The following is a 15704-nucleotide window of genomic DNA, read 5'->3' on the forward strand; positions in this document are numbered from 1 at the left end:
GATTTTTGGACTCTCAGTCCAACATTTCAACATCAACCCTCACAGTCTGAACAAATCCAATATAAATCAAGTTGGTTCATACTGGATCTTAAAAAGTGCATGTTTGTGACAATGTCCTAAGATTTACCTCTTTCTTTTCCTCCTCTGAGTTCACCTCTGCATCTTTTTCCTTGTTGTCCTTAGATTCTGTTGATGTTGGTGTAACTGACTCCTTTGGAGAAGACGGCGAAGAACCTTTCTTCTCCTCCTCGTCGTCCTCCTCCTGCATCTTTTTCAGTTCAAAGTTAAGAGAGTGGAATGGTGATGTGGGAGAAGTGTCGTCCTTTGCTTTTGGGCTTTGTGATGAGGCAGGGGAAGGGGACAGATTTAGGGACAGGAAAGGAGCAGGAGAGCTGAGAGAGGCCGGTGAGGCAGGGGATGTAGCGGGGGGCGAGTTAGAGTCCGAAATGTTGTTTTGCTCCTTGTCCGCCGCTTTTTGTCCATCCTCTTTGTGAGTGCCATTCATTAGAGGTGGTGAAGGTGTCTCGGACAGAGCTGGAGCCGCTGTCAACAAAGTGCTGTGAAGACTCTCAAGTTGCTGTCGATCACTGATCTTCATAGTTTTCCTAGCACGGAAAATCTTCTTCTTCTCCTCTGTCACAACAACTTCCATTGCTGCCTGTGAATTGACAAGGAGAGATTAGATGCTATCAAAGGACATGATGAATCTAGGAAAGATCTATAAAACCATCATGACAGCTGCTAGAGTGCACAGTCACAGTCTCTTCCGCTTATGAACCTGTCCTGGACGTTGCGCACTGCACAGCAAAGAAATGGCTGCAGAGTTTCAGAGAAACCACTAGAGGTCAATGGAGAGCCCCATGGCTTTCTTGTTTGTTCTTTTCTAGAAGGTTCTTCTTTCATAGAGATCTGCATGCAAAAATTTTCCCTAACAGCCTGTTTCTTTACTACAAATTTGACTCAGTATCCAACTAAATCAGACAGATCCACACTGCCTGATTACACAATGTTGTGTCTGTCCTAAAGTAACAAAAGTCAAGGTGCAGCTCAGTAAGCCAGACAGCCTTTTGCATGTCAGTCAGAAAAGCTTGAACTGCTCTGACAAATTCTCTTTATCTTGATTTTATGATTAACCTAAGGATTTCATGTTTACCTAAGTCCCGATTCAGAAATGACACTGAAGTTAACAACAGCAGCAACCCAACCTTTCTCCTATTCCTCCCATCCCCCCACGTTCCTATTGGCTCAACGCTCATCAAATCAGAAGAGGCAAACTGAGGCTGTGTTGGCAGCAGTATAGAGGCTATGTAAAGCATGAAAGATTATCCGTACTCAGTTCTGATTGTTGCACACATTGCAGTGTTAAGGCTAGTTGTCATGTTTTATATGTATTAAGTTATATGTATGTGATAATTTAATCATCTTTTTCTAGAAGTCAAACATAAGTAGAAAAGCATTTAAGCTGTGTGCTGCAGTAGAATTCTCATTTTACATTCAGTAGCAAACAAGAAATGTGCCACGATATTATGTAACATGCAGTGTATACACTAAATAAATCACGAATGAATTACTCACCTTCAAGCCGAAATGTTCCTGGTCATGGATTTACCACAGAATTCTTCGGCAATCTGAGGGAAAAAAAGATGTATTTTTTAGGTCAATTTTATATTATAGCTTCAAATTAGGAAGATAACATCAACTTTGTATAAAAACCACAGGCCATGCAAATCAAAGTGTAACCCTAAATTTAGCTCCACTGAATTAAGCAGTCTGTCTCCATCCCTCGAGCTGTAACTGAGCCCTTGGCTCCAAAAGAAGATATTTATTCGTGGGGTCACAGCAAATTTCTTATAACTGGAAGTAAAATTATTTTAATGACAATAAAGTATATATCCACATTTATTTACGATTGATAAAATTACATTACACCATACAACAGACCACCCATCAGGACGTGAATATGTAAAGGACACTGATATCATTCCTAAGCCCTTCAACATCATTTTGTTACTACAATAATCTGTTCTTTGCCAACAAAGCTTTACAAAAGTATTTTTCTCCTTCATGTAAAATCATTTCTGTTGCAGTCTTAGCAATTTTGAAGCTAACTTCCTGTTCGCATTCGACAAAAAAACAACTTTTATTTATAGAGATATTTCTGCTGTATGCTTAACAACTGAGACATTGAGTGACACAGAGATAAAGCTTGATTTAAACTAAAATCGATAAGGCAGTATAACAATAAATGTATCAGTCACTAAAAAGCTGTTTGCAAGCAAGACAGCAGGCTAACAGAACCCAGTTAGATTCGTGACATTCTAACCAGAGCACACACAGAAAAAGATTCAAAACAGGGAAATGTCTCTTTCCAGAACAGTGGACAGAGAGGGAAGAAGCTTTAACACTAACAACTTCACCTACCCGAAATTTAGCTCATGAATGTGCAGCCACAGGGGCTTGTTTTTCAGCTGCTAACATGTTGACTGCATTTCTGAGATCAATTGGTCTGTCTGTAAACACACCTCTAATATTACGACAAAAAGCAGACATGTTCAGATGGAGGAGATTACATGTAGATAAACATGTCTGTCGGTTTCAGCGTATGAACAGAACAGATAAAACCATTTATTATATTGACATAATCTTTCAATCTTATCTGGTGAGAGCAATGAGCTGCTTCAGTTTAACACTGTAAAGTTGGTTAGCTTTACTGCTACTGCACTGCTGACCTAAAAGACTGCAGCAGACAGGGCCATCTGAAAAGGACTTGTTTAATTTAGCTATGTGTATTTTGCAACTTAGCAAGCTGTCACATGTGCGAGGGAAAATGCAATGATCACTAAGATGACTAATAGGGACTGAGTGTATACTTTACACTGTAAAGCTCATACAGCACACTGAGATGCTGGCGCATATGCACTATAAGCCATTCCTGCTCTGCTGTCATATCAGCAATGACAAACTTCAGTGGAAAGATATTTCAACAAAATTGCTTTGATTTTAACCTAAAAAAGGCATCATTTCAAAAGTCAGGATGTGAAGTAAAGAGCGATGTAAAGTGCGAGCACGATCACTGGTACACTTCACATTCCAATGTTATTGCACACTGCGCAGAGCACAATATCCCCCTCCCCCATCCTACGGCCTCATTTACTGCGCCTGGATTCAGTTCAGAAACTCAAAATGGCCACCAGCTCTGCTGTTTGCTGCCAGACTGAGCTCTCAGTAGCTAGCTGAACAGGATTCTCTATCATATATATCTGGTTGGAGCACCACCCTGCTTCATATGGATTTTCTCATCGGCCTGAGGCTTCAGCAAGTTGGCAATGTGTAAGAAACTGTAGAATATATAAACTTTGTTATATTTAACAAAAATATTTAATTAGCCAAGTTAAGTTAAACATTTTCTAATTTTTAAAAAAAAAATCTATAGATAAATGTTCTTGTGTGTACATTATATGAAGATTAACTCTGGTAAGAATAAGAACTCATTCAACTTTATCAGCTTATATTTAGTAATAGGGTTATCTGTTTCTACGTCAGTGAGTGAGTCTGAACCTCACAGTCACTTCAGGTGTCAGCTGAGAATGCACAGACATAAGTGTGGCATTTAATGCACACCTCCAATCCAGTCACTGAAAGCCAAAAATAATTTCTAACAAAGAAAAAAGGCACCAGTGCTTAAATTCTCGTAAAAGCTTCATTTACACGTAGGAATATTTATTTTATTCCTCGCCCAGACAAATTGATGTCTCCGAGGTAAAACTGCATGGGTCTGAATTTAAACCCAATGATGTTTCATACAAGTCATGCTTGTTTCCTGTGATACTACGCAATGACTGCTGACACTAAACATTTAGCAGACTTTCATTATTCCTATCATCCTATCATCAGAATTGATGCATCTTCAGTTTCACGCAATCCTACTGGTAATGAATTTGACAGGAGTCAATGGAGTCTGTCCGACTTGCTCTGATTTCAATGCACAGAAGAGACAGTTTACACAACTTCGAGCACATTTCAATAATTATTTTTTTCTTTAAAACATTGCTTCACTCGACTGTGATCACTGTTAGAACGTCTTCTCAGTCAAGCTTTGGTAACTAGGCTACCATACATAAAGAAGTTTTCACAAATGACTTTGTGCTGAGCTGGAGGCATCAAAAACAGAAGACAAGAGATTGTCCACCTTCACTCTGGTTAAAGACAACTTCCTTTCTCTCAAGTTGCAAAACAAGTGCTTGTTGTCTCAGAGCTTTGCCTCTGCAGACCTCTTTCAACACCAGGTGAGTAGCTATTGTGCTGCTTGTCCAATGTTGTAAAGTGGCAGTAACTCAAACTAGACATGCAAGTCTTTCTAACTAATTCGAAAGCAGGATGACTAGGGAGTCAGTCTGCAGCAGGACAACTCAAGTTTAAGCCTCTCTGATGCCAAGCCAACAAGAAAAACTTGGCATTCCCATCACACAGATAAGAGGACCATCAAAACATTTTCCTTCATGACAAAAGGTATCACATTATTGGTTCAAATGTTGAAGATACAACCGTTACACATACTCTGCACCTAATTTTGCCAAACATGATTCAAGGCCGTTTTAAAGATAATAAGAAAACTGATTACAAACTCAAAGTGCAAGACATTTCTGGTTGAGATACAGTTCATGGACAAGCATGTGCAATTTGGCAAAGCAAGTTAGCCTCCCTAGAACAGCATCCAGACTGTGATACATGTTTTTAATGAAGTATTATTCATCTCCATTAGCAGGTATGTCTCGACTGATATAAATGAGAGCATTTTTTTTTTTAAATGGGTTGCTATCCAACACACAGATTGATTTCCAAGCCTTTGTTTGTTGTTACCTGCTGTGCTCTGGCTACACCAAAAAATGCATCATGATGCTCCATTAAAACACTGAAACCTTTTTATTTACAGACTGTACAGTCTGTGAGTAAACCCCAGTGCAGCATGAACAAATAAAGAGCAACAAGCAAGTTCAGTAAAAATATCCACTCTGACAGTGTGCGTCAGTTGGCGGAGCTTTGCAGGGCCACTTTATACAAATAAAAAATAATTCAAGCAGCATTTTGTAGGCGCACTTCGACTCCAACATGTTGTTTCGAAACAGAAAAACTACTTCAATTATTCTGTGTTAGGGATGATGAGAAGACGCCCAAATTTTGTCCAAAGCTTTTTGCCACAACAGCAGTCCTTCCACCATTTGACCTACCATGGTACGTTAAAATGAATGTGGTATTAATTGACCTTCTGTTTGAATGAAAATAATCCTGCGGGTTTGACACGCAGCCAGACAGAGCTGCATCAAGATATAACGAATAAATAAAAAATGACTGGCCACCATTAAAGATTGTTCGTAATGCTTTAACTGCATGAACACCTGTAAGATTCACATACAGACGGAATTTATATCACACAACTACAAATGTCTTGACAGCACTATAAATATGTACATGTACAGGCTTAAATGTGCGTGGATGCAGAACATGCATGTTCAAGTTAAGTTCCGTTACTGAGCTCAAAGTTGCGAGTATGAGCAAGAACAACAATGTTTAAGAAGCTTGCGTACTACTAGTGTCGCGCGCAGTGATGCAGGTAACAAAATGTCTCTTCCAGTGCTGTTGATCAGCTACATCAGAGAACATTTACAGCAAACTCCCTGACAGTGACAGAATGTCTGAAATGATTGTTTCCTGTTAAAAAAAAAAAACAAACACAAGCAGTAAGCCAAAACCCTGCCTTCTTCAACTAGCATAGCAACAGCAGCCAGAGCTAACCCTGAGAAGAGTGTGAAGCTGCAATGACAAAAGATGAGTTAGGATTAAATAATTGAGAGAAATGTCAAACATGCTTTAAAAGCAAAGAAATGTCAACCTTTAGCAGGATGCGTGGGATTGAGGCCTTCCATGTATTTGTTGATTGTGAGAACAGGGAGCGACTGAGAGGCCAGCAGCAGAACATAAAAGAAAAGAGGAGGGGCTCAGTTAGGACTAGTCCATCTTGTTCCTTGCAGGGGTATGTTCTATAAAGGGTGTGTGGCCTATAATCAAAGCCTTTAAAAAGGAAGCTTAGTCCAATGCCCCTGACACAGCAGTCTGCTGTAATACTATGAAAGACAAAAATTTGATTAATTTTCTAATTCTTTCTAAGACACCCACAGAGTACATGATATATTTGCAAGTGTCACAAATGCACACAAATCAAATCTTGTGCCTACAACATTTTGATGTACAGCGTGGTGATTATCAAAACCAACCCTAGCTAGCAGCGCACAGACAGAGAGGAAGTACACTGCACAGACTGTTGCTAAGCAACACCCATCCCCCAACTCTAGCACAAACTAGTCCACAGTATGGAAATCTACAGCCAGCACGGACTAAACCATTCTGACAGAGGGCAGGGGGGACCCTTCTCTCTAAAATAACACCATAGGCAAAGAAAGCTTAATAACAAAAAATAAGGTCAAGGACATGACTGCAACACACAGAAATACTACTGGAGTGCAGAGCTCGACCTTTATTGTAGTTCTATATATATATTGAAAGTTTATCACCTACTTTTTATAATGGTGCTATAATGGTTTATTTTCACCAGTCAAACAAAAGACAAAATTAGAAACCCTGACATAGCTGGAAATAAACCCTTTCCTCTGGCTTCTCCCCTGAAATTTTGATAGATTATATCTGTACTGCTCACATACGCATGTGCAGTACTCTGAGCACTCGCTTCCACTGAGCTGAGTACATGGTTAGCGTCAGCCTATTACAATCCCTCTAATGATCCGACCTTTGTGGACGACATGAGGACCGTACTCAGGATGTAATGTGATCTCACATCAGCTCTCTTGTAGATCATGCAGAAGGCTAATCCATCATGAACTGGGCTAAATCGATGGAATGGATGGTTTCGTAGTTCGCTTTAGTGTTCTGTTTGTTAAAACAGCACAAAAACAGATCCTACTTCATCCTTCAAAACACATCCCGCTACACATTGTAGCTTCTTCCTTGAATGTCTATTGCTCTTGTGTTTCCACTTTTAAAAAAATGACACAGGCTTCGGACAATCTCTATTTTTGACTCCCCAGAAAAAATGAAATCGACTGGACCAGACAAAGACTTTGTGATTTCTCTCAAACAGCTCAATCTCCCACTACTACAGAGTGGGTTTTAATGGGAACAAACTAAACAAAAACAAAAAAAAACACAATGTCCAATAAAATTATGATCGAAGGCATCTCTTTTTAAATAATGGAAGGTTCACCTAGAAAGGAGGGCTTGAGAAAATGAGGATATGAAAATAATGAGCTTAAAAAAATGGGCCAGGTGTCTTCCAAGGCCAGAAAAAAATGTCAAAGTTAAAGGGGAGGAGCCTGGTTTAGACTGTTCCACCTTTTATTTCTTCATCTTTTTTAAAGATACTCTGACTTCTTAAGGCTCAATCTTTGGTTACACTGACCAAGCAAATGGCAGAAAATCTGTCATTATATGTGATATCAATCCATAACCAGCAAAGAAAGAACAAGCCATTTTTAACATGACAAAGCAGCACAACGTGCACTTTAGTCAAGGCCTAGCTAGCGGCGCACAGCCAGCGCTAAATTGCACACCCACAGCACACTCAACCTAGAGACAGCTGCACCCTCCCTCCCCCATGTCTCTCTCTCTCTCTCTCTCTCTCTCACACACACAGAAACATATACACACACACACACACACACACACACACACACACACGCTTTTTCTCTCTCTCTGAAACAGCCTCTCCAAGTCAACATGGACTGAACCATTCTGATGCAGGGAGGGAGTGGGGGTGGGGCGTTCTAAACAAAAGAGATAAAGAATGAAGTATTCAAGTAATCGAACAGTCAAAGGGCAGTCACAGATTTGCTAAATGAGGACAGGGAGTTATACTTTGAGTTTTCACAGTAAAACTTAACTGCTAAAGGTATGATTTCTTAAGATGATGTTTTTTGATATAATTGATTGAAACAAGTCAATGAAAACCAAATAAGCAAAAACTCAAAAACTACTTTTCATGATTTACTACAATTATCGCATTAGAGATTGAAAGATTATCTCAGCAAAATACATTTTTTAGTCACGTCCTCTACTTTAACAAACAAAACACATCGCTTTTTAGCCTCACAGTCTCATGCTAGCTGCGCACAGCAAGAAATTAGAGCACAGCTTGACACACTAGGCAGCCTCTATCCGCCCAGCCTCTCCCACAGCAAGGAGGGCTGCTGGTGAAAAGACTGAACCATTCCAACACGGGGGTGGCTCTTGACTCAAGAGGAACAAAGAACACCCACCTTAAAACTCAGAAATATACTTTTATGCATTATAACTTCCCTCATTAAAGTTTGCAACAGCAGGTTCTTCACAAAATACTTTACTTTAGGAAATTTTCTGACTTGACTGATTGAGACTAAAAACAGACAGGGAAATGTGTTGCTGCATAAGTAGCAGACAGTATGTAATTTCTAATTACAATGAACCTTCAATGACAACCTTCACCTGTCTTCATCAAAAGCCCTGTTGTGAGGGTAAATAAAACCTTGTTGAGCGTTCTTTGCCCAGCCCCCCTTTCTGCTTCTGCAGAAACACAAAATGGCCACCAGCGCTGCTGCGAGCAGCATGCTGAGCACAGGCGTGAGCAGATCTTATTACAAACTCCGCCTCCTACAGAAAAATCTGCAGAAATCTCCATACTCATACAAGGATTGACTTAAGTTTTAAATGTCACCTGTAAATCCTGGTTCAGAGATTCACTATTTTAAAGAGTAAAAAGCTCACATGTCTTGTGCACACTGTTCAGGAGCACCCCAAGTAAGGGCTGAAGAACTAACAAAACCAATAACTTTCATTTTTCACCTCACAAGTTCTCAGCCATGCTGCTAAATGTTTTATTAACCTAAATCTATGTAACTGGGTAATAAAATAATGGTTCTTCTGCAGCAGTCTGTGTTGTGCCTCAACCGATACACCAGTAAACCTGACACTTGGCTGTCTCAGTAACAGAGGATGCTGCTGGTCTCAACTTCTAATCAACCAACCCCAAAAAAATGTTAGCAGTTATCTAATGTGATACATTTCTATGGAGGCTAAATACTGAGTGGGGAAAAAAAGATGTCAGCCAGTGAGAGCCGAGCCTGCATTCCAACATTACTGCGCACAGTGCGCAGTCTTCCCCTCCCCCACCCTCACCCTCACTGCCTGCATCTGGATTCACTGAAACTCAAAATGGCCACCTGGTCTCCTGTGCGCAGCCTGTTGTATCTTGCACAACATCTTATCATGTTACGGCAGCACCATGTCAAGAAAAGTAGTTCCTGTGAGAAAAGACTTTAATATTTGTTAAATGGACCTACTGAAATATTAAGAAAAATAGAGACAAGCAAATTTCGCACGATTCTCCTACAGCAGGCAGCTCTATTTGTTTTAATCATTATACTGACTTTAATTTGACTTGAATTTAATTTGTACATTAACTTAATTCGGACTGTTTCTTAAGACATGTTGAAAAACATCATAACGCTCCTTTGATATTCTCTTGCTAACTGATTTTCCCAATAACATCCTGATTACAAGCAGTGATTGTGTAATCAGGAAAGGTGTGCTGGCTTATGTACAGCTCTTGTATGTAATTAACTCCAAGATTCAGTCACATCAGGCCTCTGTCTATGGAGCTCTATATTTTTTTTCTTGTTTGCGTTTCCTCCGGAAGGTCTCAACTTTCCATCACTGTACAAAGACGTGCTAGTCAGGTGGACTGGAAACTCTGAATTGCCCAGAGGTGTGAAAATGAGTGTGGATGGGATGAGTGGATGAGTGTCTCTGTAGATGTTAGCTCGGTGGCAGACTGACAAGCTGTGGTAGAGGGTATCCTGCCTCTCACCCAAAGCAAGCAGGGAGAGGCTCCAGTCCCTCATTATCCTGACTGGGGAAACAAAGTGTTTTGATGGGCACACTTGTATGTGAAATCCCACAAGAGGCAGTATGAATGAGTATTATTACACAAATATATGGACAAATAGAAAAATAAAATGCAGATTCTGTGTCTAAATTATATCGCAATCCCCCCCCCCCAAAAAAAACATTTGTTAATGGGAAAAATGTGTTCAAGTGAATGTAATATTTCAATATTTCCCAGTGATACATAAGCATATACAGGATTTTAATGTTCATAAGACATTCTAGATAGGCTAGCAACGTTTTTTTGTTACAGTGCTGGCTGTCACAGCCTGAAGGTCACTCACTCAACCTCAAAGAGTTAATATACACACACAGTTAAAGTGTACTGCCTCCCAAAGCAAATGTGCATCATATATTTTAATATCCTGGCGAAGTGGAATTGCTCCCATTTCTCTTATTCACATTGCACTTCATCTAACATCTAGTACTTTCTCTAGTCATGCTCTCCCATATGGTAATACTTTGTATGTTTGCTGCTATTTGACAGGAAGGAAACATGACGGTAGACAATTGACAAATGGACAGAGCGTAAAGGCGAACAATTCTCACATAGCAAAATATTGCTTTGAAAAAAACCTGATATTTTCAAAACATAGTTGAACTGTTAGGCAATAGTCTAAAAGCACTGCCTCTTAGCCTATCATTGCCCAAACAATGTTCGCGTGCTTCATTTTTTGTTGTTTTTATCTGTTCTTTTAAATGAGTGGAGACTAGCAAGAGCTGGGTAGAAGGAAAAAAGAGAAGAAAAACAGGGAGGGGGTGGGCAAAACCAGGAGTTTCAATGTGAATCAAGCAAGCACATGGTGCTTATTCTTTAGCCATGCGCTGCTGAGGGTGGTTCATATCATGGCTACAAAAAACCCTTTGAATGTTGACTAATACACTACATAGTTAGCCATAAAAACACCAGGTGCAAAATAAAGATAATCTAGGTTCCCTGAAGACAATTAATAATTACATCTTTGGTTAATTGCAGAACTGAAAGATATGCATGCAGTTGCTCCCTCCTTTATCTGGTAAAACTGTGGTAACCTAAATACCATTTTTGCCGTATCTGCAGTCAAGTCAGAACATATGAGCTTTAGCTAGCACCACACAGTCATAACTGAAGTCCACAGCCTGACACAGAGCGCCAACACCCCTCCCCCACACCGGCAGTCTGCTCCAGTCTGGAGTTTTACAGCCAAGCATGGACTAAACCATTGCAGCAAGAAGGGTGTTCTCACCAACAAGGGAGGGAGCTAGAGAGGTGAATGACAAATACAAAGCTCTCTAACCGATTCGAGCTATGCAGTTAGAAGTTTAAAACTGGATTGGTCTATGTTAAACAGGAAAATAGTCTTAGTTTAGATTTCTAATTCTCCTTAACAGGTAGAAACTCCAAGCCCGGGCCTGAAAGAGCGGCTCTTCTCCTTGAAGTCTTTGATCAAATTTTCTCTCAATCTCAGTAACTCATCTACGTTTCGGGCACATTTCTGATAAATTGTTAGATAAGATGCTATTATAAGTAAGATTTTTTTTATAGAGGGATAAATCCAATGCTATAAGCTGCTTTTTTCCTCTCTGCCATTTGGGCATGTGAGGAATCAGTTATGAGAAAAATGCAGATAGCTTTCTGTGAGAAACATAGAAAACAAATAGCTAACATTTACTGGGTTTAATGATTTGGATTAGTCCACAAGCTAGCTTGCTCAACACTTTCCCCTCCCCCACTCCTTTCCTCCTGATAGATCGCTTGCAGTGAATGCTACAGCACAAAATGGCTGCTACTGCTGCTGCTGCTGTGCATGGTTACAGCAGAAAGCATTCCTTTCACCATGAACACAGCTGACTTTGCCTGCAATATGACTGTACCTTTTTATTTAGTTAAAAAGTATCTCTCTGCTTTTCTCCCTGCAGGTTTGTTCTTTTGAGGTTTTTGACTTCTTTTGATCTACAAGGGATAATGCAATTTTCTATCTTGTATTTAACCTTTAACACTTTGTGAATGTTAATTTATATTATTATTTTACATGAATGTGTAATATGGGACCGCCATGTTCTGCAGCAACAATTCAACTGGGCGCTAAACTGGAAGTTAGCCGACTTTGTCTGGCGTTAGCCTCTACTGCGCACCCACAATGCGGAAAAAACAGGTAATTTTAAACCCAGGAAGTCGAGCTTTTTAGGCTTCATGCACCACTGAACAACTGTCATAGGAATGAGCAGGGCCCCATCTCAAAAGCTGTATCCAGATTTTAATGTTACGTCCTTGCCACAACACCAGCAATCATTTTAGACACTACAGACAAACAGACCCAACATTTTGAAACTGTTATTTCTTAATTTCTCATATTTTTGAGAAATTTGTTGGCCTTTCATTGGTCAATGTGTCTGTTGATCAATTAAACTTTATCTTTAGGCATGCTTTAAAGTAGCAATTTGGCCTCATACCACATCTCGGTACCACTTTTTACCACAAGAGACAATGGTCCAAGAGCCAACATGCCTCTCTTCTTGTTCCCAGAGTCATAGTCCTGATTAAAGTCACTGCACCTCCACGCTATATTCCCTGTCTTCAATCTGACCTCTGTCAAATTAGGGGCTCTGCTCAGTCTCGTTTGGGCTGCCAGCCATGTTAACTCTCATGTAAGGTCTTGTTCCATGAAAACTCTAGGGCTACTGGCTCCAGGATCAAGTAAGCCATGAGGTAATTAGCCAACAGTAGCTAGCTACAGCCAAGGATATGTAGCAAAGAGCAACAGTTGCATTTGAAATTGCATACCTTTAAATTCTGGTCATATTAAAAAAATTACACCTTAAATAATTATGAGCTTCTAGAAAAAGTGCTTGAAACTACCTCTTCCTGCACCTTTTTATAATCGCAATTAGGTGGGAGGCTGTGTTTGACAATTTTTGTCACTTTCCGAAAACTGACTAATCAAAAGTTCTGAAAAGCTTTCTTCTCAAGTCCACTGCACAACCCCAACAGCAGGTGCTATGACTGGCACTGCTGCAGATAACCTTAGCATAACAAATCGGGCTGCCTCAAATGCATAAAAGCTAGAGGTGGGTGCAATTCATCGATGTGGCGATGCATCGCGATGCGTCACGTGACGATTCGGCATCGATTAATTAACGTCGATGCTTTGCTAGGTCCGCGCATTTAGACAGAAGGCAGCAAATTGGCGGTCTGTTTTGGTCCGCCAATTTGACGCCTCTGAGGGTACACTTACTGCCGCCTCCATTGCTATCTAAATCCGAGGCGTCAATGTGCCGGCAATTGCGGGACATGGGCGGAGGTGTGGAGAACGTGCACTGTTGTGCGACCCGCAGCCGGGAGTTTTAAAACCAGGAAACAGCTGATCACAGCAGTCAGTTCATCACTTCATCTGCGGATGTCAAGATGAGCAACTGGAAAGCCGCTGAGATCCGGGAGATGCTACCGTCTCCTCGGTCTCTGTAGCTGACAGCTAGCGGACACAACCAAACAGCTAGTAGCTGCTGACTGTCAGCTGTTGTGTAGCGGCAAGCTACGAACGGTCGCTACTTTCAAATTAAAAGCCCCCCGCTAAGAACCCAGTTCTAAAATCCAATGGGGTGCAATGTAAAGCTCTTATTTTGAAGACAACTTTGTTGTCACTGATCACTGCCCAACTTCGTGATTCACGCCACGTCACGTCACATGTTTACGCCTCATTAAATCCAGGGCTTGACTGTTTTCAGTGTTTTCCGCCAATAGAGGGGGCTCTCCTGCAAGTGGAGCTTTCCCTGGTCAAAGTTAAGTAGGTCAGAGTGCAAATGTTTACATAGTCATAAAATAAAATATTTTGTGTCTTTGAAAAATACAAGTCAAATGTTAATAAAACCTTGCTATTTACTTTATGAGTGTAGTTTTAGAGGAACTGAGTTAAATGATAGGCTATTTATTTAGAAATATAGCCACAGATGAAGACAAAATCAATCTTGTATGGAAAAAAGCATTAAAAATTGCAATAATCGAAGAATCGTGGCCAATAATCGAATCGAAGCTCCCATAATCAAAATCGAATCGAATCGTGAGGTACCCTTGTTGGAACACCCCTAATAAAAGCCTCAAAACTTCTACTGCTGTCATGTTATTCAATGTCCAAAGATGGTCTTCGAGAGAAGACAGTAGCCGTTTTCACACAGAGACGCCGCATTATCACCGCAGGGGCGGTTCGCCAATTCTCCGCCGTTGTTTGTTCACACAGAGCCAAGCAGCTCCGACGTAAAAACACACCAGTGTGCAATTCACACAGCAAGCCGGCGCTGTGGATCCAAAAGAGGCGGGACAGTACACGTCCAGTCGATGACGTCTGTGTTTCTTTCAAGGTGTGTCCCCCGTCGTCCACCTGTTAATCTAAACATGTACTCGCTGACTGTTTATAATGATATGGATGCTGTTATAATGTGTGATTGAGATCCTGGTCCACCATGCATCCTGGAAAGTGACAAAGTTACGTTTTTCGCTCTAAATTACATAATTACATAATCACCATCAGTAAACATGACGCTGTTTGACTCTTTCACTTGCGGGTGTAGCGGCTTTGTACTCTCTCTCATTGCGTTGTGTATTTTCACAGAAGTAGAAGGCCATCACAGTTGGCAATCTTGCCGTTTATTTCGGACATCTGGCAGAAGAATTGACAGTACAGTCAGTTTCGGTTCCTCACACACACACACACACATACACGTCAGGACGATGGCAAGGTCCGACTGCTCAATTAGTTTAAAAATGAACACAAAATAACATACAAAGCGTACCTGGCAGAAGTATTGACAGTACAGTCAGTTTCGGTTCCTCACACACACACACACACACACACATACACGTCTGAAAAATGTAAAATGAAAAGAAAGTGCACGTTAGCTAACATGTGTAGCACTAGCCATTTCATAAACCAAAATAAGAGAAAACACCGTCAACTTTTTTGTGAAGAAGGACGTGCTCAACCGTTCCGGAGCTATATGTTTAAAAAAATACAACTTAAACCACCCCTTAGTATACTAATTAAAGTAGTTTGGATGAGACAATGGCGGAGCTCATTATTCATGCACCTACCAGGACGATAGCAAGGTCCAACTGCTGCTACCCCCCCAGAATGCACAACCATAATCCACCAGGGTGCTGCATTTAATTACTATAGGACAATTAAGTCTCAGTGTTGTGTGATGAGTTTTGTTTTATGGCAAGTGGAATCACACTAATTCCTAACTCCGTTACACGGGGAGGGAGGCTGTTTTCTGGGGGAAAGTTCATTGAAGTCTTGGTCAGGAGAGCTGACCGTCGCGGTGATTTTTTCAAGACAGTAACTACAACATCACAATAGTGGAAGGAGACAAACACATGGTGAGTTAAAGTTTTTTGCCGGGGACAGACACTGTTCTTTGGGCAGAAATGTGACAAAGAGTCGGTAGGACGGACAGACACTTTAACTGCGGTATTTTTTAACCTCGTATAAATTGCCATCAGAGGCGCAGCGTAAATTTGACCCTTCACCGCATCAGAGACTTTCACACAGAGGAGGATGCGAAGAATTGGCGCAGGATCCCCGCACTCAAAGGGCAGTGTGAATTGGGATACTGTGTCGTCTGTACCAAAAAAGAGACAAAAGACTGATCCTGAACCTCTGTGGGGTTCAAATTGTCTCAAAATAGCCAGCAAGGGAGCAGTTCTGTTTACACGTCTACTAAGGAAATCCCGCGATATG

The 15704-nt window shown here is 40.8% G+C and overlaps 1 protein-coding gene across 5 annotated transcripts in view; it reads right to left on the bottom strand.

Moving 5' to 3' along the window:
• atf7ip (activating transcription factor 7 interacting protein) overlaps nucleotides 1-15704 on the bottom strand; it is a 34855-nt gene that overhangs the window by 11399 nt on the left and 7752 nt on the right. For 4 of the 5 annotated variants that reach the window (XM_084384103.1, XM_084384101.1, XM_084384100.1 and 1 more), the window contains exons 2-3: nucleotides 1576-1628; nucleotides 128-658 (exon numbers count right to left, since the gene is read on the bottom strand). In XM_084384103.1, the coding sequence (XP_084240229.1) occupies nucleotides 128-652 (525 nt within the window). In that variant the 5' untranslated portion in view covers nucleotides 653-658; nucleotides 1576-1628. Of the gene's footprint in view, nucleotides 1-127; nucleotides 659-1575; nucleotides 1629-5890; nucleotides 5913-15704 lie in introns of those variants that run through there. The other variant, XM_084384102.1, reaches the window with a different exon arrangement.

This window comes from Pagrus pagrus (genome assembly GCF_965226575.1).
Source record: "Pagrus pagrus genome assembly, chromosome: 2".
NCBI lineage: Eukaryota > Metazoa > Chordata > Actinopteri > Spariformes > Sparidae > Pagrus > Pagrus pagrus.